We start from the raw sequence: 27,522 nt of genomic DNA on the forward strand, positions 1-27,522 counted from the left end.
GGCTTCATCACGACTGAAGCCTGCTCAGTGGGCAGAGCTGGGAGAACTGCATGCACACCAGCCAATGTGCGCACACAAGTCTGAGTCTATTCCTGCATCTATGTCTGTGTGGCCACTGAGCTGAACATGACTTCCGACTGGTGTTAACTGTCCAAGGGAGGCTGTGTCCTGCTTAATCAACTCTCCCAGATAAGTGAGTTACCAGATATGACTTTTGTGTATGATTAATCTGCCAAGAATTAAACCGTAACGTTACAGTGATCTCTATGAATAATGGCAAACCTTCATATGATGTACAGTATATACTTGGAACTCTACATTTATTAAATCACTTAAACATAATAGCCCTTCAGATTGATACTATTATTAACCCAGTTTTACAGATGAGGGAGCTGAGGAGCAAAGAGGCTGCCTAGTGTTATCCAGGGAGTGGCAGAGTAGCCTACTCGAGTCCACTTCACTCGACTTCCTGAGCAAGCTTTTGTCTTTCTGTGGGGTTTCACGTGACACTTTAGAGCCAGGAAGCTGTGCAGATGTGTGGTGTACCACTAACCAAGGTCACGATCCACTGGACTTGCAGTAACCACCATTTTACTTTCTTTTTGATTACCTGAAGTTGCCATATTTTCTATTTTCTACAGTGAGTATCTATTAATTTTATATTAAGAAAAAACCGTAAAGATTATACGCATGTTTAGAGTAACAGGTGTGGGGTATTTCTCCTCATCTAGAGATCCTCCCTCCATTTCTTTTTTTTTTTTTTTTTTTGTTGAGACAGGGTCCCACCCTATGCCCCTGAGCAGAGTGCAGTGAGCGTGGTAGCTCACCACAACCTCAGACTCGGGCTGCGGGCACCCTGCTGCCTCAGCCTCTGGAAGCCACTGGGATTACAGGCACTCGCCACGGCTCCTGGCTGGGTTTTTCCATTTTTTTCATGAGTCTGGGTCTCACTGTCGCTCAGGCGAGTCTCGAACTCCTGAGCTCAAGCGATTCTCCCTCCTCAGCCTCCCACAGTGCTGGGATTACAGGCGTGAGCCACCGCGCCCGGCCCTCCCTCCATTTCTAATATTGGAAGATCACGGTTTAAAAAATGAAATTTTTCTGATACCTAACAATATTTTCTTCTTTTTTGAGAAAAAGAAATTTGTATATCTCCCATCTCCTTGGCTGTTAGAAAGCTGCATATAACAATTAATTGCACGTTTTTATAGCCTATTTTATTTTATTTTTGGTCTTAATTTATTATACTTAAAAAAGTTATTAACTCTAGTTTGGGTTTCAAATATGACACAGTGAACTAGTGTCTAGAGTCACCACTGTGTCCAGGGAGCTGAAAACATCACCCTTCTGTCCAAGCATGGGGGTGACAGGGGAAGGCTTCCTTGAGAATCCAAACTCCAAACCTGTAGGAGTTGGCACAAGGACATGGCATCCATATTTATTCTTCCTGCTTGTTGTGGTAATGCAGAGCCAATAACTTAACACAAGAACCAACTGTAGGCTCGGCGCCTGTGGCTCAAGCAGCTAAGGTGCCAGCCACATACACCTGAGCTGGTGGGTTTAAATCCAGCCCAGGCCCGCCAAACAACAATGACAACTACAACCAAAAAATAGCTGGGTGTTGTGGTGGGCGCCTGTAGTCCCAGCTACTTGGGAGGTGGAGGCAGGAGAATTGCAGGAGTTGGAAGTTGCTGTGAGCTTGATGCCATGGCACTCTACCCAGGTGACAGCTTGAGGCTCTGTCTCAAAAAAAAGAAAAAAGAAATAAGAAATAACCGTAGTCAGGTGACATATTGGGGTTCTCAGCAGAAGCAAACTCAAAGCTGTTCTGTGGGGCTATTGCTACATGTCAGAGCTCCCAGGACATACCCTGGGTATACACGTGTGCACACACCTGCACACATGCCTGAGAAAGATGAACTCAGAAATGGACAGGATGTTAGAGGATATTAGCAGACGCCACATCAAAGAATAAGTGCTCCTAAGAATTTGAGAAAATTGAACACTGTGAATAATGACTATGGAGGAAGAATAGTCAGGTTTAATGAGACACGTGAATCTCCGGCATTCACCCTCAATACTGAGCAGGAGTAAAACTTGATGCCCCTTGCAGTATTTGCTTCATCAGATCAGATTTTCAGAAATTGAATGTTCCTCAACTGGGGCCCACCATACACAAAGAGTGCTATTTGGGGACAGGCATGATCACTTAGACCTGTCAAAGTAACACTTTGGAAGGCTGAGGTGGGAAGATCACTTGAGTCCAGGAGTTCAAGAGCATCCTGGGCAACATAGTAAGACCTGTCTCCACTCCACAGTGGCTTACACCTGAAATCTCAACTTTTTGGGAGGCGAAGGCAGAGTGATCCTTTGAGCCCAGGGATGAAGCTATACTGCACTCTAGTCTGTGTGCAAGAGTGAGACCTTGCATCTTTAAAAAAAAAAAAGGTGCTATTTGGAAGGCTTTGGGCAGCCTTGACAGAAGAGGGCACCACCTTCCAATCATGTGGACAAGGACTCAGGTCCCTGAAACTCCTTTATCAGAAATAGTTGCCCACAGCCTCTTTGTCCAGGACTTGGTGAGTCATCAAGCATTTTCTCTTCCGGTCTATGCAGGGTGCTGGATTGCAGGTTTGGTGGCTGACACAGGAGGAAAGATTAAAGGAGCTGAGTGACATATCCAAGCTGATAGGACAGCTTCTCACGAGGTTCTGCGGCTGACAGGGATGGATCAGCATGAGGAGGATGGAGGAGAGGGCTCCCTGTCACCACAGCTACCAACAGTCTGCCAGGTAGCAAAGGGGCCTGAGAAATGGACTGAGAAATGGAAAGCTGCAATGTGTGCCAGGGGACATGTCCTTCCAGAAACACTTTCCTCAAGAGGAGATGGCATGTGCAAGGCGAAGGGACCAGACCCCACACTGGCTGGGCAGCACCCAGGGAAGTGCTGTGTGGCACCTGGCTGGCTGATCCAGTCCCTGGAGACAATATTGACCTGCCACTTGTCTTATTCATCCTTCACCTTCAGGACGTGACTGTGAAGTCTGCTCTTGTGAAACCTCTCTGGCTTCCCCACCCCAGATTCAGGTGTGCCCCTTCCTCAGGGGGAATTTGATGCATATCTGTGTAGGATCTCTGTGGAGGAAAAGGCCACAGTGGTTAAATCCTCACACAGTGACCAGTATGTCTTTGGCCCCTGGGCCTGGCAGAGGGTGGCTCAAGAATGAGGTGTGGGGATGAGCAAGCCAAGCACAGCCCGCTGGTTATTCAGCCAGTGCTGCCATGTCTGCAAAGATTCAGTCAATCACACTAAGGGAAGGTTTTTGTTTTCTGAGACAGGGTCTCACTCTGCTGCCCTGGCTGGAGTGCGGTGGTGCAATCATAGGTCACTGCAGCCTAGAACTCCTGGGCTCAAGTGATCCTTGTACTTGAGAAGCTAGGACTACAGGTGCAAATCACCATGCCCAGATAATTATTATTTTTTTTAGAGATGGGATCTTGCATGTTGCGTTGTCTCAGTCTTCCGTGCTCAATTGATCCACACACCTCGGGCTCCCAAAGTGCTAAAATTACAGGCATGAGACACCTGGCCCAGCCAAGTTGATATACATACAGCACTGATGCCAATTGGGCAAATAAAATCAATTTATTAAGAAAAGCCACAATTCGGTAGGAAAAGATCAAACAAGTTTCTTGATGTAGTATAGACAAGAGTTAATTGACTGAAAGTTCTCTTCATTCAAATGTCTTGGCGCCATTTAGGCTGTTATTTTAATCTGCCTTTTCCAAGATTAAAAAAAACTTTCGTGAGACATTTTTTATATCTTTTTCAGCCAACTCTGAAGGAGAGAGACTGGCCTGGAGGCTCTGTGCAGTGTCATGTGTCACATGTTGGGGAAGCTGATCCTGCCTTTGGGCACCTAGAGCTGAGCTCTGCAAGCATACTTGGTGAAAGGGGTCAGGGGTCATCGGTGGCTGATTGAGGGCTCTTCCTGCAGCCTGGTACTTGCAGCTCACCTTGCCTAGGGAAAATGGCTTTCCCGGCTTCCTTTTGCAGATCCTGTGGTTGGAAGTGTCCCAGTGCCACAGCTGTAGTCAGTCCTGTGTGGACCTGGGCAGGACACCAGCAGCATCGGCTAGAGGGGCTGAGGGCAGGGAATTGTCTTAGAGCATCACAAGGTGACTTCCAGGTTCCTGGTTTCCACATGGGAAGATCCTTCCTTGAGACATGGAGCACTGGAAGGGGAGGTAGCAAGGGCAGGTGGGGACACAGCCGGGTTGGATGAGTGTGTTGGGTTTGACTCATCTACTCCTCCACATGGAGATGTCAAGAAGGAACTTAGGGTCTCAGGCTCAAAGGAAACATCTGCTATAGTGTACATGAAAGTGCCCATGGAGGGAGCCCAGAGCCTGGTATCCATGTGGGGTCCTCAGGGTGGGGCCATGCCACTGGCCAGCACTGAGGGCACTAAGTTAACCAAAGCAGAAAGACCTGGGTCCTCAGGTGGACACCCTGACCCTTAAGGTTCCCCTGTCCCATTACTCAGGAGGCTAGGGTCATCTCCTTCCCTGGGCTCTTCCCATAAATGGCCTCTGGGCCAATGCTGACCCCAATTCTTCCTTGGCCTTGGTAAGAGGAGAGGGCAGAGATTCTAAAGCCATCAGTGTCCTCCCCCAGGTAGGGGGGAAGCAGAAGCAGAGGGAGAGGGAGGCTGTGAGAATGTTGGAATGGTTTTTCCATTCTTACCTCTGGTTTCTGTTTCATGGGTTTTCTCTGTGCGAATAAAACTTGAAGTTTACCAGTGGATATTAAAACAATGCATTTTCCCCCAAAATAGAGACAAGTGAAATAGCTGGCGTTTTGCAGAGTCTAATTACCAGGAATGGCTAAAATAGCCAAAACTTAGGAAGTGAACAGCTAGATGACATGGGTGTCCTTGCATATTTCAGCATCTGTTTAAAGAAAGGGTGTCCAGGCTCCATTCATGTCTAGAGATGCTCCTGGGAGCCACTGTATTTCCCATCATTAAAGTCAATCCAGGTTTCCAAAGAGGAAGCTAAACAAATTGAATCGGACCTGCCAGGCCCAGGCAGCCCAGGGCTCTGGTCCAGTCATTGCTCCCAGTATAGTTCTTTCTCATTATAATTGAAGGTCAAAGAATCCCAGGGCAAGTCAATTTTAGGGAGTAATCTTCCCGGGGTCCCTGGAGAGGCTCCAGCTGCAGGTTAGCCTTGCACTTTCACAGCGTTACTTCAGTTCTTATTGGGCAGACTCTTTCTTTCCAATCTTTCTTGTGCTTGTAAAGAACAGACATATATCAAACTCTCTCCTTAGTTTTGTTGTGGGCAAATTGGAGCAATTTGGAAAAGAGCCAGAATGCATATCTATGTTACTCTAAAACATGTAGGTGGGAATGCAGGTAAATATATTCTGTTTGTCATTGTTGAAAATCAAACATCTGGGTTGTTAATTATTTCTTTTATGCTCTAATCCAGCCATTTTGGCAAGGCAGAGGCACAGATGGAGAGATTCTTATTTATTATTATTTCATGGTTGTTTACTCATGGGTGATATTCAATATTGAACATGAATATCGTGCATGAATACCAGCCCAAATCAGCCAACACGGTACACGTGTCATTGGCGTGTGCTGGGGAGCAGCTCATGGCGTTGGCGTGTGCCTGGGTGGCAGCCCCAGCTGTCTTATTCCCTGTGCAGAAGGGAGAAGAAGGGACACTGAGGCCGGACTTTCAAATGGCGTTTCTTGGGTGCAAGTGTCTTGCTGGTGAAAGAGCCCAGGGTGGCCTGTGCCCAGCGTCTCCTGGGAGTTCAATCACTGGGGGCTGGTAGCTACCTGGCTGCCCAGACGTAGGGTGGGCCTGCTGCTGGCTGGCTGTCCTCCTGAGACTGGAGCAGGAGAACACACACACCAAGGACTTGGAATCTGAAGATGGATAATCCATGATATCAAAAATGACATTCCAAATTGGTTCCGAATACAAGGATGTTTCATAACGGTGCTGGTGCTGACTGCCTCATATAGCTTCATGCTTCAAATGTTTTTCAGCCAAATTAAGAGGCCTAATAGCCATCACACTCTTGTCCAGTGCAATTACCATAAATCATTATAAATGAGCTCTAATATTGCCAGGAACAGAGAAGCACAGCCGTGGTCACGGGGAATGTGCCCAAGAGACCGGTTTGCTGCGGGAACGTGATGTCACGTGGCCTTCCCAGCCTGCACCTTTGCTGAGGATGTAAGAAAAATCTTCCCCAAATGTTAATGGTTGTTACAGTTTCCACTAAATCTGAGAAAGGACTGGAATGCAATATTGTCAGGAGAAAAACCAGTGGTGATACCTGTCACAGTTAGCACTGCTGAAGGCCGGAGCTAGAGTTTACAGAGCTCTCACCGGCACCTCACATCTGCTTACTACCTGCAAGGTGGGCTTGGTTATTACTTCATTTTACTGATGAGGAATCTGAGGCACAGAGACAGTTTGTCCAGATTTACACAGCAGGCAGTGGTACAAGCAGGTTCTATTATGAGGCTACAGTTTTTCCTCCTTAAATCCACTAATTTCACGCCAATTGTTGATACAATTTGCGTGTTTTGGGGAAGGAGACCCAACTTCTGCCCTTCTTGGCTGGGCTAGGTGATCAGCTTGGAGGGAGACTGTTCTGCTGTCTTGTGCTGCCCCCGTGGGCTCCAGGCTGCTGGAGAGAAGGCCAGCCAACGCCGGGAAAGGGGTGTGGGAGCCTGTCCTTGAAGGTCAGGTAATGCTCTCATTTTCATCCCCTCCCCCTAGACAAGGGGAGTGTAAATTCCAGGTAAACATGAGGTTCTCTTACCTCTACCGCGCCCAGGCTCCAAGCTGACCTGTACCGTACCCCTCTCCCCACCTGGCCCTGGGCTCCTTATGGCCACAATCTGCACCCAGGGTGGGCAGATTCAGCAAGCAAGACAGAGACTGTCAGTTAAATTCCAATTCCGGGTAGACAATGAAAAACATTTGGGACATACACTCAAAAACTTATTTGCTGTCTTTCTGAAATTCAAAATAAGTGGGTCACCCTCGCTCTATCTGGGAACCTTCCTCGGCACCCCCAGGCGTTCCCCGCCCCTCCCTTGGGCAGTTGGGAGAGTCTTCCTTCACCCTGCGAAGGCTCCCTGGTGGTGGACTCGGGATGAGACCCCGGAGGGACTTGCCCTGGAAGTCACCGGTGCCGTGGGACACAAGCGACCGGCCGGCGCCCAGGAGGTGTGCGGCACTGGGCGAGAAGCCCCCAGGGACGCCCCGGAAAGGGGTCCGCGGACGACCCGGCTCTGGCCTCCCCGGCAGGGCGGGTCGGACTGAGCCCGAGGAAACCGCGGGGCCTCCACAGCCCGAGTCTCCATGGAGATCCGCCCTCCCCAGAGCGAGGACGCGTCCTTTGGGACAGAGTCGCGTCGCCAGATCCAGCGCAAGGCCAGGCACTCAGGAAGGTGACACTCAACATGCAGAGGACACTTGGTAGGACAGCGGTCGGAAGAGAAGGAAGGGGCTGGGCGGCCCTCTCCTTCCAGGGAAGGCGGCGGAGGTTGGAGGGGGCTCAGCCGGGGAGAGACAGGGGCGCCGGGGGAACGCGCAGCGCAGCGCGGCGTGGGTCAGAAGCTGTGCGCTCTGCAGAATTGCAGGACTCCGTCCGAGCCCCAGTTTTTGCCTCTGTAAAAGGGGGGTGCGCATTCCTTCAGTGGTGGAATGAGACAACAGATGTGATCATGGGGCGGTACTGAAGTGTCCAAAACGAGGAGCCACTGTCAGTGTCGCCGTCGCTCTGCGTCCTCCCTCTCCCAGTGTCGCTGTTGCTCTCTGTCCTCCCTCTCTGTGCCTAGATCTCCCAGGAGTCTACTCAGGGATGAGGGCCGGGAAGTGGTCCCTGCCTTCCCACAGTGAGGACCCTCCAGCTCTGCTTTCTCCCTGACCAGCCCCAGTCACCTGACTCTGCAGACAGGGCTGGGAAGGGGGCTCCGCTGCGGCTGTGCCCGGGAAGCTCAGGCCCTGAGCGGCCCGCAGTGGTCCGGATTCTTCCTGTTGCCTTTCTCGGGGGGAAGAGAGTTCCCTCCAGAGGCCTTCCCTTCTCTGGAAGGGGGAGCTCAGGCTTTGTGGAATCTCGTTTTGGTGGTAAGCCTGTTGACATATGTGAATAAATTAGAGGAAACTAGGGGAATCTCTAGACCAAGACATTCACCATGGATATCTCTGGGTGGGGAACTGAGGGCAAGCGTCACTGTCTTCTTTTCTCACATTTGTTATTTGTGTTTGTTTAATTTTTTTTAAGGTGGCCTTAAGCCCCAGAGATAAAATCATCAAGAGAGGAAGAAAGAGAAGAACAATAAGTGAGCTACACAAAGAAGGAAAGAAGCAGCAGTGAGGAGAGACTAGAATAAAATGAGAAGGAGAAAGTGCCTGTAGAGGAGAGACAGGGAACACAGAGGAGGGGTGGGGGGAAGAAATACATGATGGGGGGAGAGGCAGGGAATGCAGGAGGAGGAGGGGGAGAGGCAGGGAAGACAGGAGGAGGAGGGAGGAGAGGCAGGGAAGACAGGAGGAGGAGGGGGGAGATGCAGGGAAGACAGGAGGAGGAGGGGGAAGATGCAGGGAAGACAGGAGGAGGGGGAGATGCAGGGAATGCAGGAGGAGGAGGGGGAGAGGCAGGGAAGACAGGAGGAGGAGGGGGGAGATGCAGGGAAGACAGGAGGAGGAGGGGGAAGATGCAGGGAAGACAGGAGGAGGGGGAGATGCAGGGAATGCAGGAGGAGGAGGGGGAGAGGCAGGGAAGACAGGAGGAGGAGGGAGGAGAGGCAGGGAAGACAGGAGGAGGAGGGGGGAGATGCAGGGAAGACAGGAGGAGGAGGGGGAAGATGCAGGGAAGACAGGAGGAGGGGGAGAGGCAGGGAAGACAGGAGGAGGAGGGAGGAGAGGCAGGGAAGACAAGAGGAGGAGGGGGGAGAGGCAGGGAAGACAGGAGGAGGAGGGGGAGATGCAGGGAAGACAGGAGGAGGAGGGAGGAGAGGCAGGAAAGACAGGAGGAGGAGGGGGAGATGCAGGGAAGACAGGAGGAGGGGGAGAGGCAGGGAAGACAGGAGGAGGAGGGAGGAGAGGCAGGGAAGACAAGAGGAGGAGGGGGAGAGGCAGGGAAGACAGGAGGAGGAGGGGGAAGATGCAGGGAAGACAGGAGGAGGGGGAGATGCAGGGAATGCAGGAGGAGGAGGGGGAGAGGCAGGGAAGACAGGAGGAGGAGGGAGGAGAGGCAGGGAAGACAAGAGGAGGAGGGGGGAGAGGCAGGGAAGACAGGAGGAGGGGGAGATGCAGGGAAGACAGGAGGAGGAGGGGGGAGAGGCAGGGAAGACAGGAGGAGGAGGGGGAGATGCAGGGAAGACAGGAGGAGGAGGGAGGAGAGGCAGGAAAGACAGGAGGAGGAGGGGGAGATGCAGGGAAGACAGGAGGAGGGGGAGATGCAGGGAATGCAGGAGGAGGAGGGGGAGAGGCAGGGAAGACAGGAGGAGGAGGGGGGAGAGGCAGGGAATGCAGGAGGAGGAGGGAGGAGAGGCAGGGAAGACAGGAGGAGGAGGGGGGAGAGGCAGGGAAGACAGGAGGAGGAGGGGGAGATGCAGGGAAGACAGGAGGAGGAGGGAGAGGCAGGGAAGACAGGAGGAGGAGGTTGAGAGGCAGGGAAGACAGGAGGAGGAGGGAGAGGAAGGGAAGACAGGAGGAGGAGGGGGGAGAGGCAGGGAAGACAGGAGGAGGAGGGAGGAAAGGCAGGGAAGACAGGAGGAGGAGGGGGGAGAGGCAGGGAAGACAGGAGGAGGAGGGAGAGGCAGGGAAGACAGGAGGAGGAGGGAGGAGAGGCAGGGAAGACAGGAGGAGGAGGGAGGAAAGGCAGGGAAGACAGGAGGAGGAGGGGGGAGAGGCAGGGAAGACAGGAGGAGGAGGGAGAGGCAGGGAAGACAGGAGGAGGAGGGAGGAGAGGCAGGGAAGACAGGAGGAGGAGGGTGGAGAGGCAGGGAAGACAGGAGGAGGAGGGAGGAGAGGCAGGGAAGACAGGAGGAGGAGGGGGAGAGGCAGGGAAGACAGGAGGAGGAGGGAGAGGCAGGGAAGACAGGAGGAGGAGGGAGAGGCAGGGAAGACAGGAGGAGGAGGGAGAGGCAGGGAAGACAGGAGAAGGAGGTTGAGAGGCAGGGAAGACAGGAGGAGGAGGGAGGAGAGGCAGGGAAGACAGGAGGAGGAGGGGGAGATGCAGGGAAGACAGGAGGGGGAGGGGAGAGGCAGGGAAGACAGGAGGATGGGGGAGAAGCAGGGAAGACAGGAGGAGGAGAGGGGAGAGGCAGTGAAGACAGGAGGAGGAGAGGGGAGAGGCAGGGAAGACAGGAGGAGGAGGGGGAGAGGCAGGGAAGACAGGAGGAGGAGGGAGAGGCAGGGAAGACAGGAGGAGGAGGGAGAGGCAGGGAAGACAGGAGGAGGAGGGAGAGGCAGGGAAGACAGGAGAAGGAGGTTGAGAGGCAGGGAAGACAGGAGGAGGAGGGGGAGAGGCAGGGAAGACAGGAGGAGGAGGGGGAGATGCAGGGAAGACAGTAGGGTGAGGGGAGAGGCAGGGAAGACAGGAGGATGGGGGAGAGGCAGGGAAGACAGGAGGAGGAGAGGGGAGAGGCAGTGAAGACAGGAGGAGGAGAGGGGAGAGGCAGGGAAGACAGGAGGAGGAGGGGGAGATGCAGGGAAGACAGGAGGAGGAGGGGAGAGGTATGGAAGACAGGAGGGGGAGGGGAGAGGCAGGGAAGACAGTAGGGGGAGGGGAGAGGCAGGGAAGACAGGAGGAGGAGGGGGAGAGGCAGGGAAGACAGGAGGAGGAGAGGGGAGAGGCAGGGACTGCAGGAGGAGGAGAGGGGAGAGGCAGGGAAGACAGGAGGAGGAGGGGAGAGGTATGGAAGACAGGAGGGGGAGTGGAGAGGCAGGGAAGACAGGAGGGGGAGGGGAGAGGCAGGGAAGACAGGAGGAGGAGCGGGAGAGGCAGGGAAGACAGGAGGGGGAGGGGAGAGGCAGGGAAGACAGGAGGTTGGGGGAGAGGCAGGGAAGACAGGAGGAGGAGAGGGGAGAGGCAGGGAAGACAGGAGGAGGAGGGGGAGAGGCAGGGAAGACAGGAGGAGGAGAGGGGAGAGGCAGGGACTGCAGGAGGAGGAGAGGGGAGAGGCAGGGAAGACAGGAGGAGGAGGGGAGAGGTATGGAAGACAGGAGGGGGAGTGGAGAGGCAGGGAAGACAGGAGGGGGAGGGGAGAGGCAGGGAAGACAGGAGGAGGAGGGGGAGAGGCAGGGATACAGGAGGGGGAGGGGAGAGGCAGGGAAGACAGGAGGTTGGGGGAGAGGCAGGGAAGACAGGAGGAGGAGAGGGGAGAGGCAGGGACGGCAGGAGGCTGAGGGCAGGGTGAGGGGAGAGGAGAGGTAAGGAATGTAGGAGGAGGAGCCCGAGGGTGGGGTCCTGTGGCCTCCAGAGTGGCAGCATCTGGTGTCCCTCGATCCCACAGTCTTGTCTGAGACCGGATGGCCTGGCAGATTGGCCTCACAGCCACCCCGGTCTGCCTCCAGACTGTGTGGCCATCTCCCTTCCCGGCCATCCTCCAGGCTCTCTGGCTCTGCTGGCAGCCCCAGCAGCTCTGCTGGTGATGGGCAGCAGATGTTGGACATGGCTGGAGCCCAGAGTCACTGTTAGAAGTCAGTCCTCCATGGGTCTCTGGCACATCTGCACTTCTCATGAGACTCTGATATCTTAGTTCCAGACAATCTTTTCTAAGATGTTTATATAGCAAACCAGAGATAGTGTTTCTTCCTGGAGCAAACATCAGACATGCCTCCTCTGCGGTGTAAAACACTGTGCCCAGTCAGGTCAGAGTTCCTTTCATGGAAGTTTCCACTGCACACTTTACGTGGCGCATTAGACCCCATTCTCAGAAACAGGAGGCAGTGTAGCCCTGTGGGTAAGAGCTCTGATTCTGCCAGGCTGCCTGTGCAGCTCCAATTCAAGCCCTACCCCTGATGAGCACAGGACCTGAACAGGCCACTAGTGTCACTTCCCTATGTGATCTGAGAGTGACATGCAGAAGAACAGTGGGAAGAAAATGGTTTGGCCTGTTCAACACGAACACCCCATGCACCAGCACCTTACTCCTGAGAAGAACTCGTCAGATACGTGTGCTGAAGGCATGTGGCAGAACATTCTGCAGTGACAGCCCAGGCAGGAACCCACGCCAGTGTTGGTAGGTAGTAGATGGGAACACGCTGGCATTCACAGGACACAGTACAGGGCAGCGAGAATGATATCCTACAACTGCAGTCATGTGGGTGAAGCCCACGGGCACAACCCAGGGCAAAAGAAGCCGGGCACAGAAAGTCCAGGATGGCACCCTTCTCACGAAGGCCGGAGGCAGGCCAAGAGGCCCGTTACCACGGTGCCCTTGTGAGAGGTCAGTCAACCAAGGGGTCAGTGACTGGAAGGGAAGCGTCTCAGAGCTGGTCATGAGTCATGAGCTTGGTGTAAAAGTTAATGAGATCCCTTTCTATATGGAATAATTTCCTGATAGAATATTTAAAAAGTAGACAGAGGTGGTTGGGAGGGATTTGTTTAATTCCCAATAATGAGACTGAGTCCTGAGTTCCTGAGCCTGAAAAGAATTGTGTCAGAAAAATCTGTAAGATCTTACAGTTTTCACAAGGTAAGTGATGCTTCGAGAGATGGACGTTGAAACACAAGCAAAGAGAAAAAAACACAAACCATGTTTGATCACCCTTTGCAACACTCCTCACAACATAGTTTTGAAAGCACTTTTGCACTTGCCTTCATGCCTTGAGTATGGAATAATTATTATTTTCATGCTGGCACTTCCAAAGAAGGACATCAAGATTAGGACACTCATAATGCCAGTTTGGAGGTGGAAAGTAATATTCATGCTTTGGATGGTGACAGTGAAGCAAAGAAATCATCTAATTTCTCAACATAAGGAATGAAAGAAGAGGTTGGGCACAATGGCTCTGTAATCCCAGCGGTTTGGGAGGCCAAGGCAGGAGGATTACTTGAGGCCAGAAGTTCAAGACCAGCCAGGGTGATGTAGTGGGCCCCATCTCTAAAAAAAATAATTAAAAAAAATGAGCTAGGTATAGTGGTGCAGGTCTATAGTCCCACCTACTGGAGGGGTTAAGACAGGAGATCACTTGAGCCCAGGAGTTTGAGGTTACCATGAGCTACGATGGCACCACTGTACTCCAGCCTGTGCAACAGTGAAAACTTGTCTCAAAAACAAAACAAAACAAAAGAAAAAACGAGAGAAAAGAAGAGGAAAACAAAGAAATGCAAGAAGATTTTAGGCGGAGGTGGGGCGGATCAGAGAAGAAAGGCTGGTGGGCAGGGTCCGGCTGGATGGCAGTCTGGAGCAGCCCTGCACAGGACTCGTTCTGTGGTCGGCAGTGTCTTACGCTCTCCCACCAGTGCAGCACACACCCCAAACGAAATTATAGAAGTCATGTTGAGTGCTGTTCCAGGTCCCATGCCCAATGTAAATGTGTTGTAGGACTGTTTATGCAGGAAAGTCAGGGAGGGAGGTGGGCTGCACATTTGGTCAGCCTGAGCAAAGACACCAGAACAGCCATAGAAGTGAGATGAGAATGAGCTGGGGACACCTGCAGGTGCCTCTAAGTGCACCCGCCTTCAAGGATTCAAGGAAAACTTGAGGGGGAATATTGGATTTCTATTGACAAGGGATCTGGAGGTCCCTGCCAATTTCATTTAAATTTCAAAGACCCCATGCCTGTAATCCCAGCACTTTGGGAGACCAAGGCAGGTGAATCACCTGAGCTCACCAGTTTGAGTTTGAGACCAGCCTGAGCCAGAGCAAGACCCTGTCTCTAAAAATAGCCGGGTGTCCTGGCAGGTGCCTATAGTCCCAGCTACTTGGGAGGCTGAGGCAAGAGGATCTCTCGAGCCCAAGAGTTTGAGGTTGCTGTGAGCTCTGATGCCACAGCATTCTACTGAGGGTGACAAAATGAGACCATGTCTCAAAAAGATTAATTAATTTCAAAAAATAAAATAAAATTTCAAAGACCAGCATGACTGCAATTGGCATCTGGGTTCTACTCACAGTAGGGTGTAGGGAGATGGGGGGAGGATTCGGATCCCTATTCCACAGAACGAATCTTCCCCAGAGAGATTGCACAGCAAGTGTGGTACTGAAGAATTTGAATCACTTGGCATAAAAACACCTGGGGAGGATTTGTTCCCTCCCAGCAGAGTTCTTGTCACCTGGTTCTTTGGGCTGCCCTGGTTCCTGCCCTCCTCGGAGCTGGGAAAGTTCATTCAGCCCTTTCTTTTCATCTCTGAGCTGCCTGGATCTTCCTGGTAAACCACCTTCTTTGGCATCTGTAAGCTAGAAGTGGTTTCTCAGCTGGTCATTGAAATGTGCCACCTAACAGACATGGGGACACCAGCCCTGTGCCCGGCCTTGGCCTGGCCCTGGACATGCAGAACTGTCTCTGCTCCTGGAGGGGAAGAAGGAAGCTGATGAGAGGTGTGGGGATGGACACGGCCGCCTGGTGTCTACCGTAGGATACTGAGCTCTCCAGACCACCATCCTCAAGGCACTGGCTCAGGGGCAGAGGAGGAGGGCGGAGGAGGAAAACATCCCTCACTTGCAGTGATGGGGAATCTCATCTATAAATAGCCGTCAGAAATAGAGCAGAGAGAGAGAGAAATAGAAGTCATTTGTAGGCTCAGTCAATTCAGTACTGGCCTTTTCTTTCCTTCTGAGACAGAGTCTATTTAAACAAACAAAAACCACTGAAAAGTACCTTGAATTGACCATCCAGCCGTCCTGCCGCCTCTTGGGCTGGTGATCACAGCTGGGTCAGGCAGCCTAGCCCTGGGGCGTGTGCAGGCAGGTGGGTTCTGGTGTGGAGGGACAGCGTACACCCAGGCCTCGCTCCACTTCCACCCAAGTGCCTGGAGAGCTGATGGTGGGAGAAGCTCCTCAGCGGATCTAGCTCTGTGAAATACAGTGGTTGGCGTCAGCAGGTCCAGTCTGTTTGGCATCTGCCATAGTGATGGCCAGTAGAGGTGAGAAAACACAGGCTGGCTAATAATGACAATAAACTGTTAATAAGACATCACAGTTTTGCCTTCTCATGTCTTTTTGTTGCTCCTCACCGCTGCAGATGAGGCGAGCAAGTGTAGTTTGTGCCCCATTCTGAGGGACAATGAAACTGAGGCTGGGGAGGTTCGCGTGCTGGAAAGAGGCCTCCCGGGAAGCTGCCTCCTGAGTGACATCCCTGCCGGTCTGGGCCCACCTGTGTGCGCACCCACCTCAGGATCTTGGCTCACTCAGGAGGTTGGTGAGTGACCTTGGGGAAGTAAGGACTCAGGCGGCACCAACCACCAAGGTCATGCTCTGCCCACAGCTTCTCCGTGGGAACCTTGATTTTCACTTGGTTCTGACCCTGTGCCAGACAAAACACTTTAATTATTTAAAATACCCTAAAATAGACATAATTATCAGGAGAGTTCATATTTATTTTTTTCTCTTTAAAACTATAGGATAATTACAGTTTTAATCCACTAACTTCTTTCCTGCCCAAAATAAGATCTGGGGAGTATGGGGGTGGCAGAAAAGTGGGATTGGGAAAGGTTAACAACAGCAATAACAACAAAAGCTCCTATTTGCCAAGTGGCTGCAGCCACCAGGCGCTCCTTACACATGCACTATCTTGTTGATAACTCATAGCCACCAGGTCGCCTCAGTTCCCAGTGAGGAAATGAAGGGCTCCTCAGGGGTGGATCAGGACATGGGAGCCCCAGTGCCTGTGCTTTTGTCACAGGGCTTTGTCCCCATGCCAGAGCTGGTTGGGCCTGGGCTACGGACCCCAGTTTGGCTAAACAAAGCCCAGCTTATATCTTAGCCTAGAACTAAGGCAAGGGAGGCAGTCCCCTCTGGTGATACCTGGTGCCACAACAGCCTTTTTTGGCCCATGTGTAAGAAGCCAGGGTGCAGCAGGAAGGCAGATATGGGGGAGGGCAGGAAGGAGTGGGCAGTATCCTGCAGTGTTGGGTCCTTTACTCTGGTGGTCCCTGAGGCATGTGGGTGGTGAGATGCCCCCAGCATCCTCCCAATGTGCCCGGTTTTCTTGAGTTGGTTGGGTTCAGGTTTCTGTTTCTTGGAACCATGCATAAATCTTAAGCTGAGACTTCAGCTTGGGTCTCCCAGGAAGTATGGTGTGACAGGGACTGGAGGCTTCCTCTCTTCACCAAGGCTTCCAGGCCTCTTGGGCCCTTCCTTCTCTCGACATATCTCAGAAGGGGGGCGGGGGTGGCCAAGGCAGGCCTCTAGGTCCTGAAGAGTAGCCCCAAGGAAGGGCTAGTGTGCTGAGACTGAGTCCTCATGTGAACCCCAAATCTCTGTACTAGTACACAGGGCTCATTTACTGCACTCCTGCATCCTGGGTGGGACTGGCAGAGCTGGTCAAAGTCCGGGGCTTTGAGTTTTTGAGGGAGAGAAGGCCATGGCCCCCTCAGGGTTGGAAAGATGGGGGAGGCAAGGTGTCCACAAAGCTGCCCCTGTCTGTGGTGGGTTCTGAACACCCCTGGGGCTCTCGGGTCATGAAAGGCACGGAGAGGTCCTCTGCCTTTTCCTTATTTCCGGGGCCTCCCTGAATGGTCAGGAATCCAGAAAGTGCTTTTCTGGATCCCCGTCTCTCTTCTATCCCTTGTAGAAAGGTCGCAGGCTCCCACTGTGCCAAAGTGTCTCCCAATCCAGCTTCTCGTGCGGGCATCTGGGTCTGGACCAGCGCTAATGTGCCGGGGCTGTGGTCAGACCACTGAGGCCCAGACCTTGGCTCTGCCCATTGCTGGCCTGGGACCTTTGGGTTGCTTTTTAACCTTTGCATGCCCCAGGCTTCTAACTACCATGATTGTTAGGATGCAGAGACTGGACAGAGTGCAGAGCTCAGTAAATGCTGCTCAGTGAGGATGAGGAAGCAGGGAAAGGAGAGGGAAGGTCGCAGAGCAGGGTGAGGGCCCAGAGGGTGGCATCCCAGAGCAGGGCCAGGGCCAGGGCCCAGAGGGGGTCCCAGGGCAGAGCCAGGGCCCAGAGGGGGTCCCAGAGGAGGGCTAGGGCCCAGAGGGGGTCACAGGGCAGGGCCAGGGCCGAGAGGAGGGGGTTCCAGAGCAGGACCAGGGCCCAGGGGGAGGGATCACAGAGCAGGTCCAGGGCCCAGAGGAGGTCACAGGGCAGGGCCAGGGCCTGGGATGGGGTGGAGGGGTCACATGGCAGGGCCAGGGCCCAGAGGGGGGGTCCCAGAGCAGGGCCAGGGCCCAGAAGGGGAGCCAGTGTAGGGCTGGGCATGCGAGGATGTGGGATGTGCCACCTAGGGAGAGCCTGGGAGTGGACTGTCCCCTAGGTACTACCCTGTGTCACCAGCCTGCAGCACACCTGCAAGGTGGGCCTCACACACACCTCCATAACTCCCGTTTACCACTGAAAAAACCAAGGGTTGTGGGCTTTCCCATACCCATGCAGGTGAGTGACGGCAGGGCCTCAAGTGATCCACCAGCCCGTGTGGCACCTCGGAATGGACTCAGTCCAGCAGATGCACAGCTGGAGCTGAGCCCTGGCTGCACAAGGCACACAGCTGTACTCAAGAGCCCTGGTGTGCCCATGAGCCAGGGCTTTGAACTGCCAAGGGCTTCCTCCTGACCCAGGACAGCCCCAGGGCAGTGGAGGCAAGGTGAGGAGGGTCAGGAACCTTGAAATGGGAAGGCCCCTGGTAGGTGTGAAGGTGAGCATGGTTTGAACAAACAACGGAAAGTCTTCTGAAACATTCCCATCTCCTGGTGTCACTCAGCCACAGACAGCACCAGAAGAGGGTGACGGGTGGCCTGTAGCCTGAGCCTCTGTCCTGGGAACTCGCCCCTTGCCCTCTTTCCTGCTCACTGATACTGAAAAGGGGTGAGGTGGGGTCCCCCCTGTCCTCGGCTCAGACAGGGGCTCCTTCCCTACAGCTGGAAGCTCTTGGGACCTGTCCCTGGTGCTGGGCTCTGGTTCAAATAGTGGATAAGCACTAGGGGTTGGCAGGCCAGCAGGCAGAGGGCAATGACAGAGGTCGGGAGATGAGGTTTGGTCTTGGAGTAAAATTTTTTTTCTTTTCTGTAAGCTAAAAAAAAAAAACACAGCATGTGATTAACTTTTGATCCAGCACTGGTAAACATTTCCTCCGTATTAACATTTTCCCTAAAGCATGGTTAAATTACAACATCATGTGACCAGAACTAGAAAACGCTTCTGTCCTCACCTCTCAGCGCTTGGGCAGGGAGGTGAGCACAGATATAGATGCTCTTGCTGAGTCAATGATAGACAATGATAACTCAGAAGGCAATCAAATCACATGTGCCCCAGGGTTAAATTACACGTGTTTTCACCCTGCTCACTTAGACCTAAAATTCTTGTATCAAATGCAGATTTGATGGATCATCTCTCCTGCCCACCAAAAATAAATATTAGGAACAAATTAAGGCTAAGAGCTGGGTTGTCAACTGGACTCCATTTATCAATATAACGTTCTCCTTATTTAGCTGATGCAGAAAATTCTCCGTGGAGTGGAACTGCTCCTGTAGCTGAGCACGGTGGTGTGTCCACAGGGGGAATCATCAGGGCCATTCAGTCTGGAGTTCTGTGTTATAGCACTTCTGAGTGGTGTGTATGTGTGTGGCATACACCACAGGGGTAGGAAAGACCATCTTTAATCAATTATCTTAATTGTAGAGAATTTCTGAACATAGAACTGACAGAGTGCTAAATCATGCCTTTGATGAGTCTCCACAGACCACAGACCTGTGGGCTCCATATGTGAAGAATTAATGCCCTGGAGAGCTCTAGCCTTCACAGGGCACCTGGCGACAAGATCCACCAGGGCTCAGAGCAATTGCAAAGAAAGCCTCCACCAGCCTCATGGTCAAACTTGGTGCCACTCAGTTCTGTGGGCAAACAGGGCAGTGCATGCGGGTCCCCCCACAAGGGCTGGTGGCCTTGTGGGAAGGACATGTACTTTCTCCCCTCACCACAACACAACCTGGTTTGTTTCAGCTTGACATCCAAGATGGACATCTGGACCTGCAGACAGTGCCTGAGCCCTGCACGCGGCTGCTCCATGTGGTCACCACATCACCTCCCAGAGAGAACATTTTGTTCCCCACCCCTGTCCCCGTCCTGACTCGGAGTACTCGGAGTGACAGATGACAGCCTGGGGCATAGGAACCCTCAGTGTCTTCCACACTCACCAGGATGTTCCAGCCAGGTGACGGGAGGCTGTGGCACCTTTGGGGGCCCTGCAGTGATGCTTCTGTTCATCTGTCTATCTGTCTCCTCATCCATCCAACACCTCCAAACCCTGTGGTTCAGGGATTTTTATGGAGAATTCATCATATAGACATGAATTATTTATTTATTTTTATTAAGGTTATTTATTTTTTATTGTCTGTGATTCATTGAGGGTACAAAGAATTACGTTACACTGACTGCATTTGTTAGATAAAGTCCCTCTTATAATTGTGTCCCACCCCCAAGAGGTGTGCCATACACCGTGACCCCCCTCCCCCCTTCACTCTCCTCCCTTCTTCATTCCCCTCACCACCCCCCCATATTAGAATTAAGTACATTGGATTCTTGCTTCTCCATTCTTGAGATGCTTTACTAAGAAGAATGTGTTCCACCTCCATGCAAGCTAATACAAAGATGTAAAGTCTTCATCTTTTTTAATAGTATTCCATGGCATACATATACCACAGCTTGTTAATCCTTTCTTGGATTGGTGGGCATTTAGGCTGTTTCCACATTTTGGCAATTGTAAATTGAGCTGTGATAAACAGCCTAGTGCAAATGTCCTTATGATAAAAGGATTTTTTTTTTCTTCTGAGTAGATGCCTAGTAATGGGATTGCAGGATCAAATAGGAGGTCTAATTTGAGTTCTTTGAGGATTCTCCATACTTCCTTCCAAAAATGTTGTATTAATTTGCAGGCTATTTATTTATTTTTGAGACAGAGTCTTACTCTGTCACCCTGGGTAGAGTGCCCATGGCATCAGCCTAGCTCAGAGCAACCTCAAACTCCTGGGCTCAAGTGGTCCTCCTGCCTCAGCCTCCTGAGTAGCTGTGACTACAAGTACCTGCCAGAATGCCTGGCTAATTTTTCTATTTTTTTTTTTTGTAGAGACAGAGTTTCACTTTATTGCCCTCGGTAGAGTGCTGTGGCGTCACACAGCTCACAGCAACCTCCAACTCCTGGGCTTAGGCGATTCTCCTGCCTCAGCCTCCCAAGTAGCTGGGACTACAGGCACCCGCCACAACGCCCGGCTATTTTTTTGTTGCAGTTTGGCCGGGGCTGGGTTTGAACCCGCCACCCTCGGCATATGGGGCTGGCGCCCTGCTCACTGAGCCACAGGCGCCGCCCTAATTTTTCTATTTTTAATAGAGGCAGAGTCTCACTCTTGCTCAGCTGGTCTCAAAATCTTGAGCTCAAGCAATCCACCTGCCTCAGACTCCCAGAGTGCTAGGAATATAGATGTGAGCCACTTGCCCAGCCCTCAAATATACTTTAAATCATCTGTAGATTTTTTGTAATATCTAATGGAATGTAAATGTATGTAAATAGCTGTTATACTATATTTTTTAGGGAATGATGACAAGAAAAAAAAAGACCTGTACAGTGTTCATTACAGATGCAACCATTCATTTTTTTCCAAATATTTTTCGATCTGAGATTGATTGACTCCACAGAGATGGAACCCACAGGTATGAAAAGCTGACTGTATACTCCTACCATTCCACTCAGGATAGTGCAAAGGTTTTAGGAACTGTGATCAGGACCTGGGGACAAAACCCAAAATATGTTACTCTTGTTTTATCACAACGAGCACACTCTGAGAAACGGTACATCTGATGAACTCTGTGTTTTTATGTATGTATGTAATTATTGAAACAAAATAGTTCATGTTGCATTTCACCGAAAATCATCCCATGTCTCACTAGTGGGAGCTGCCACCCTTTGAAAAATCTTATTAATAGCTTGAACTTTGGGAGAGGGAAGAGGGGCAAGAGGGTGCATGTGGGTACACACCAGCTCCTCTCACTGCCAGGCAGGGAGCTGGGCAGGGGCAGAGGCTGGCCTGGCACACGTTAGGTGTTCAGCGTGACGCTGTGTGGGCAGAGGAAGGAACACAGTTGCACATTCAGATCTGGATGCTTTACCATCTGTGCAATTTGAGGGACGCTAACTAATCCTGGTTTTCCAATCTGTACAATGGGGATACCCTCTACCTTACAGCTGTGTCAGGGAGGCTCGTTGGGTTGGTCTGTCCAGTACTTTACCCAGAGCAAATACTTAATAGTGCCAATTTACTTCCTTTCTCTCTCCTGATATTTAATTAACCAATTTGCACTGAACTGTTGGTGAGGTAATATGTCTTATCCTGTCCTAAAGAAATTTGTGTTTGATCTCAGTAGAGCTGAAAGGCTCAGGCTTAGTAGGCCTCCCTTGCTGGCAACCAGAGTCACACAGGGGCTGGACTCCTGTTGGCCTGAGACACGTGATCTGGCCCCCGAGGAAACTGAGCCAGGACTGACTGAGTTGAGATAGTTGAGACTGAGGGAGTGGCGGTGGGTGGCAGACCGGGGAGCGCTTGCCACCTGACATCTAACCCCACATGAAAGCAACAGCCATCCCTTAGGCTGGTCAGATGAGGTGTTAGGCAAGAGTGACATTCACAGTGTTTGAGCACCAGCAGGCCTCTGGGGGTAGAGACTTCAGTATGTCCCCAATTCAACCCTCTCCACCACCTCAAATATTTTCCCTGGACCCACCACCAAAGCTGCTACTTGCTGTCACACCTGGTCCCTACACATCTGCTTGCCCCATGGCACTCTGTCTGGGCTACTTTCGGGGCCACCTTCCCAGGCAGGGAGGTGGGGGCTTCTAGGCTGTATGGGACGCTTGGCACCTGAGTTGCTCCCTAGCACTGTCCAGCACAAGATGGCCTGGTCTGCCCGCAAATCCAGGCCACTCTGCCACTGCAGTTTCCAACCTGTTCCTGGCAATCCTTCTTGGGGGTGCTGAGGCCTTTCCATTTCTGCTCCTTGGGCTCACACCAGGGACTATAGGAGTCAAGTCCAGCAGGTGTGGCAGAAGCAGGCTGGCCGTGGGACCTTCTCTGAGACTCAGCTTCCTACTGAGATGCCGACCCTAACCCTAACCCAGCCTCCGGTGACAACTCCGTGTGACCAGCACAGTGCACGGTCTCAGCCTCCGGTGACATCTCCGTGTGACCAGCACAGTGCACGGTCTCAGCCTCCGGTGACATCTCCGTGTGACCAGCACAGTGCACGGTCTCAGCCTCCGGTGACATCTCCATGTGACCAGCACAGTGCATGGTCTCAGCCTCCAGTGACAACTCCGTGTGATGAGCACAGATGAGACTTGTGGGGGGGTGGGGGGAGAGAGATGGGGAAGGGGAGGGAGAGAAGGAGAAAAGGAGAGAAGGGGAGAGAGAGAGAGAGAGAGAAAAGGGGTGAAAGGGAAGGGGAGAGGGGGAGGGAGGGAGGAATTGGAGGGGCAAGTCACCTGGACACAGGGAGTGGCAGGAAAGACCAGCAAGCGACAGTGCGCTCAGGAAGGAGCAGACAGCGGCCCTGCGGCCCTTGGGTCTTCCCTGTCTTGCCTTGTTGCTCCCTAGGCCAGTGAGGGTGTTACCTCCTTAAGACTCCCAGAGCCCATTCTGGAGGGAGTGACTCACAGTGATGACCATAGCGGGGCCCACCCTCCCTGTGCTCTGGTGCCTCCCAGGGGCTTTCCCCGCAGCAAGGGGCCACAGCTTTGGTTCTGACCAGCTTTTGACCTAACACAAGTGCCCCTAACACGGCTGCCCCACCTGGCGCCTCCGCTGTGAGCCCCTACCTGGCTCCTGCCTTCGTGAGCACTCAGGTAAGGTTGGCAAGTGCTCAACCAGCACTGAGTTCTACCCACACTTGGGCAGTCTCTCTGCTGCGCGCCGCCTGTCCCAACTCTTTCTCTCAGCGACTTAGCTCAGCTCTGTCTGTTCTCCTCTGGTAACAGCGTCCTCACCCTTTCTTCCTGTGTGTTTATCCTTTCTCTTGTTTTTGTTGGTCAGGCCCAGGCAAGGTTCAAACTTAACCATCCCTGCTGTGTAGGGCCGGAGCACTGACCACTGAGTTTCTGTGGCCAGCGACTCTTTCTTTCTTTGGAATGACTGCTCCTGCTCTGGGTGACTTGAGTGGGGCTACCAATCACAGTATCTGGCCCTGTCTCTAACAAGCTGTCGGCGGGCAAGTGATCCAGGTCTAGCCAACCCATGTACCCCAATCCTATTGGCCTAAGAAAAGTGGTTTCAAAATGCACAAGTAGCCGGGTGGGGTGGCATGTGCCTGTAGTCCTATCTACTCCGGAGGCTGAGATAGGAGGATCACTTGAGTCCAGGAGTTCTGGGCTATAGTGCTTTATGCTGGTGTCCGCATTAAGTTCGGCATCAATATGGTGACCTCCTGGGAGTGGGGACCACCAGGTTGCCTAAGGAGGGGTAAACCGGCCCAGGTCAAAGCTTCCGAGCTGATCAGTAGTGAGATGGCGCCTGTGAATAGCCACTGCACTCCAGCCTGGGCAACTTAGTGAGACCCCATCTCTTAAAAAAAAAAAAAATACACAAGTAACCTCAGCCAGCTTAGCCCGTCAGATTTTTTTTGAGACAGAGTCTCATCACTCTTGTCACCCAGGCTAGAGTGCTGTGCTATCATCACAGCTCCAAGTAACCTCAAACTCCTGGGCTCAAGAGATCCTCCTGCCTGGCGAGGTGGCTCACACCTGTAATCCCAGCATTTGGGAGGCAGAATTGCCTGAGTCCATAGGTTGAGACCAGCCTGAACCAGAGTGAGACCCTGTCTCTAAAAAATAGATAGGCGTTGTGGAGGGTGCCTGTAGTCCTAGCTACCTAGGAGACTGAGGTAAAAGGATCAGTTGAACCCTAGAGTTTGAGGTTGCTGTGAGCTAAGATGCCATGGTACTCCAAGGGTGACCAGTGTGACTCTGTCTCAATAAAAAAAAAAAAGATCCGGGGCGGGGCCTGTGGCTCAGTGAGTAGGGCGCTGGCCCCATATGCCGAGGGTGGCGGGTTCAAACCCAGCCCCGGCCAAACTGCAACAAAAAAATAGCCGGGCGTTGTGGCGGGCGCCTGTAGTCCCAGCTGCTCGGGAGGCTGAGGCAAGAGAATTGCGTAAGCCCAAGAGTTAGAGGTTGCTGTGAGCCGTGTGACGCCACGGCACTCTACCCGAGGACGGTACAGTGAGACTCTGTCTCTACAAAAAAAAAAAAAAAAAGATCCTCCTGTCTCAGCCTCCCAGGTAGCTGGGACTACAGGTGCCCACCACACCTGGCTTAGTTTTCTACTTTTTTGTGTTAGATAGATAGTGAAAATCTCTAGCCCCGTCTGGGGACAAAGGCAGGAACCCTGAGCAACTGCCACCTGCAGGGGAGGAGGGGACACCCTACAGTCAGAACTCAGCTCCAACTGCAGAGGAACGCAGGTGACGCCCCAGCCCACCGCCAAGCAGCACAGGTACAATGGGGGCTGAAAGGTGACCTAGAATAACCTTACCTTGTCATTGGCTTAAACCTGCATTGCCGTCCACCCCTCTCCAACCACCGGCTTTCAGAGAGGCTCGTAGGAAACAGGACTCAGGTCATAGAACTACGTGGTCACATCTGAACCACGAGGAGGGCCCAATGCAGATAATATAAAACCAGAGCCCCGGCCCATATGTGGCATGGGCGAAGGCATGTTGCTCTTGTTCTGTAAACCCATCTTATCCTTCCTTGATAAACTTCACTTGTGCTTGCCTTACTTTGGTGTGTCTGGTCATTCTTTGGCCAAAAGCACACCAAGAACTGAGAACAAGACTGTCCAACTCAACATTTGTAGAGACAGGGTCTCCCTCTTGCTCAGGCTGGTCTCCAACTCCTGAGCTCAGGCAAGCCACCCGCCTCAGCCTCCTGGAGTGCTCTGGGAGGCTGAGATTACAGGCGTGAGCCACCAAGCCCAGCCCATCAGGTTTTTCCATGGGTCTTTTCTTTGGAGTGAAGGTGCTGAAGTGATGCACACAGGTTCTTGCTGTGTGCAGGAGCCTGTGCGGGGACAGGGAGAGCTCAGCCAGCCCCATCTCTACCCCAGCACAGCTCTGGCAGAGTTAACGCATTCCGTGTCTTCCCAGCCATCTTCCCATTCTGTCAGCCACGGACATTTCCACTTTTTGCTGAAAGTGAGTTGTGTTAGGCTGTGATTTTCAAGTCAAAGAGCCTTGACTAACACAGATGCTTTGTTTGAAAGGAGAGAAGGTGGTTGTGATTTTGTCAGTTTGCCTCTGATGAGAAGGCGCAGCACCCGCAGTGTGCAGCACTTCCAGCACCCTGACCAGGATGGAGTGGACCCCAGAGTCAGGAGGCCAGGGCTTGTGGCGTCTTCCCCCGGGGTCTCTGGAGCTGCTCTGTGCTGGCTGCTGATGTGATCCAGACCACTCATTCCATGAAGCAGAATTGGAATCTCTCAAGCCTTTGGAGTTATTTGACGAAAACTTGGCCTTTCGTCTCTTCCTGTTTCCTAGGAGTTTGTCCTTTTCCCATTCACGTGCACCTCAGGACAAAATGGCTCGGGGCGTCAGATCCTGGAGTCTGGCTGTGTGTGACAGAACGTACCATATTCTGAGCAATCTCGATCACGCAGCACCTTGTCCACAGGGAGTAGGACATCCCCGGGGAGATTCACACTGTCTGGGAGTCTGTTTAGTCAGAGGCCCCAATGCTCCTGACTCACAGCCCACGTGGGACACACGCCCTGGTCTGCCGGCTTGCTGGGGGCTCGGTCCCCCTCCCATCACCTGGGACTCGAGGAGGCTTCCCTGCTGAGCCCTCTCAGGGGCCTCTCAGTCCACCATTTGTGCCCTTTCATTTCTGTGAGTCGTCAATGAAGCATCTGTAACTTGAGGGCAAAAGCAGTTCTCTTTCTAATTTGTTTAGGTGTGAAGTCAGTCTTTGATGCATTGGTTAAGACTGTGTTGCTTAATTTCCACATATTCATATATTTTCCAGTTTTCCTCCTGCTTTTGATGTTTAGTTTCATTTCACTGTGGCTGGAAAAGATACTTTGTATGATTTCAATCCTCTTCAATTTGTGAAGACTTGTTTTGTGGTTTAGCAGTGGTGGGTCGTCTAGCCTAAAGGATATTCCAGGTGCACTCTGAGAAGAATGTGTATTTCACTGTTGTTAATGACAAAGACTGTCTCCTGGCTGAGTGTGGTGGCTAATGCCTGTAATCCCAGTACTTTTGGAGGCTGAGGTAGGAGTATAAGAGTTCAAGACCAGCCTGGAAGTATAGCAAGACCCTGTCTCTGTAAAAAAAATAAGAATAATTAGCCAAGTGTGGTGCAGGCACCCGTAGTCCCCACTATTCGGGAGTGTGAGGCAAAGGGTCGCCTGAGCCCAGGAGTCTGATGCTGCTGTGAGCTATGATCACACCACTCCACACCAGCCTGGGTGACAGAGTGAGCCCCCGTCCCTGAAAACAAACAAACAAACAGAAAAAGGACTCCCTCCTTGACTGAACTTTGGTCAGGCTCCACTAAGTCTTCTAGGCCTCAGCCTTGGGGTCTGTCCTCCTCTGGCCTACACTGCCCAGAGCAGCAAAAACCTGGCTAAGCCAGTGCAGAGAACACACCCCCCTTCACCCTCAGTACTGGATCACTCTGGTGGCTGATCACATTCCTCCTCCCTGACCACCTCCAGGTGCTATGGAATCACTCTGGCCTGCCTTCAGCAAGAATCCTGTGAAGTCTGCTCCTTCAAATCACAATTTGGTAACAGTTGAGAAAAAAAAAAAGAATGGCTCCTTACCCTATATTATGTTTCCTCTTTGTAATTTCCTATTCCCCGAGCCCACCCTGCTCCCTTGGGTATTAATCCTTGCTCATCTTGCTATATTTGGACGTAAGCCTAGTTCCATGTCAAGGTCCCTTCCCCCCTAATGCAGTCGTGTTTGAATAAAATCTGTTTTTATTGCTTGACTATCAGACTCTGGTTTTCTTTAAAATTGGGAAGAGTAAGTTTTTTGGTGTTCACATAGACACACACACACACACACACGTGCAAGTCCCCACACAGATTCCTCATAGTTCATGTGCTGGCATCTGCAAATATAACTGCACAATGAACTAGTCAGTCTCATATCTGAACCAAGATGTCCAGCGAAGGCTCTCCAGGCCTTTCTAGAGCTCCCGGAGGTCATCAGGGGGTGGCCCCACCAGGAGGCAGATCAAACAGGATCTTGACTACTCACTTGTATTTGTCGGTATATGTATCCTGAAATGACTTCCTGGGAAACCAAGAGACTCCTTGATTGA

The 27,522-nt window shown here is 52.2% G+C and overlaps 1 protein-coding gene across 5 annotated transcripts in view; it reads left to right on the forward strand.

Annotated features, from left to right (window-relative positions):
• Positions 1–21,079, forward strand: part of LOC128579869 (collagen alpha-1(I) chain-like) — a 79,103-nt gene extending 58,024 nt beyond the window's left edge. For 2 of the 5 annotated variants that reach the window (XR_008378291.1, XR_008378288.1), the window contains exon 3: positions 2,617–7,263. Coding sequence is in view for 1 of the 5 variants with exons in the window: in XM_053582090.1 (XP_053438065.1) it covers positions 19,155–19,307 (153 nt within the window). In the remaining 4 variants the exon portion in view is untranslated. Of the gene's footprint in view, positions 1–2,616; positions 7,264–19,154 lie in introns of those variants that run through there. The other 3 variants (XR_008378292.1, XM_053582090.1, XR_008378289.1) reach the window with 2 other exon arrangements.
• Positions 21,080–27,522: the final 6,443 nt, after the last annotated feature.

Source organism: Nycticebus coucang, chromosome 2, assembly GCF_027406575.1.
Source record: "Nycticebus coucang isolate mNycCou1 chromosome 2, mNycCou1.pri, whole genome shotgun sequence".
NCBI lineage: Eukaryota > Metazoa > Chordata > Mammalia > Primates > Lorisidae > Nycticebus > Nycticebus coucang.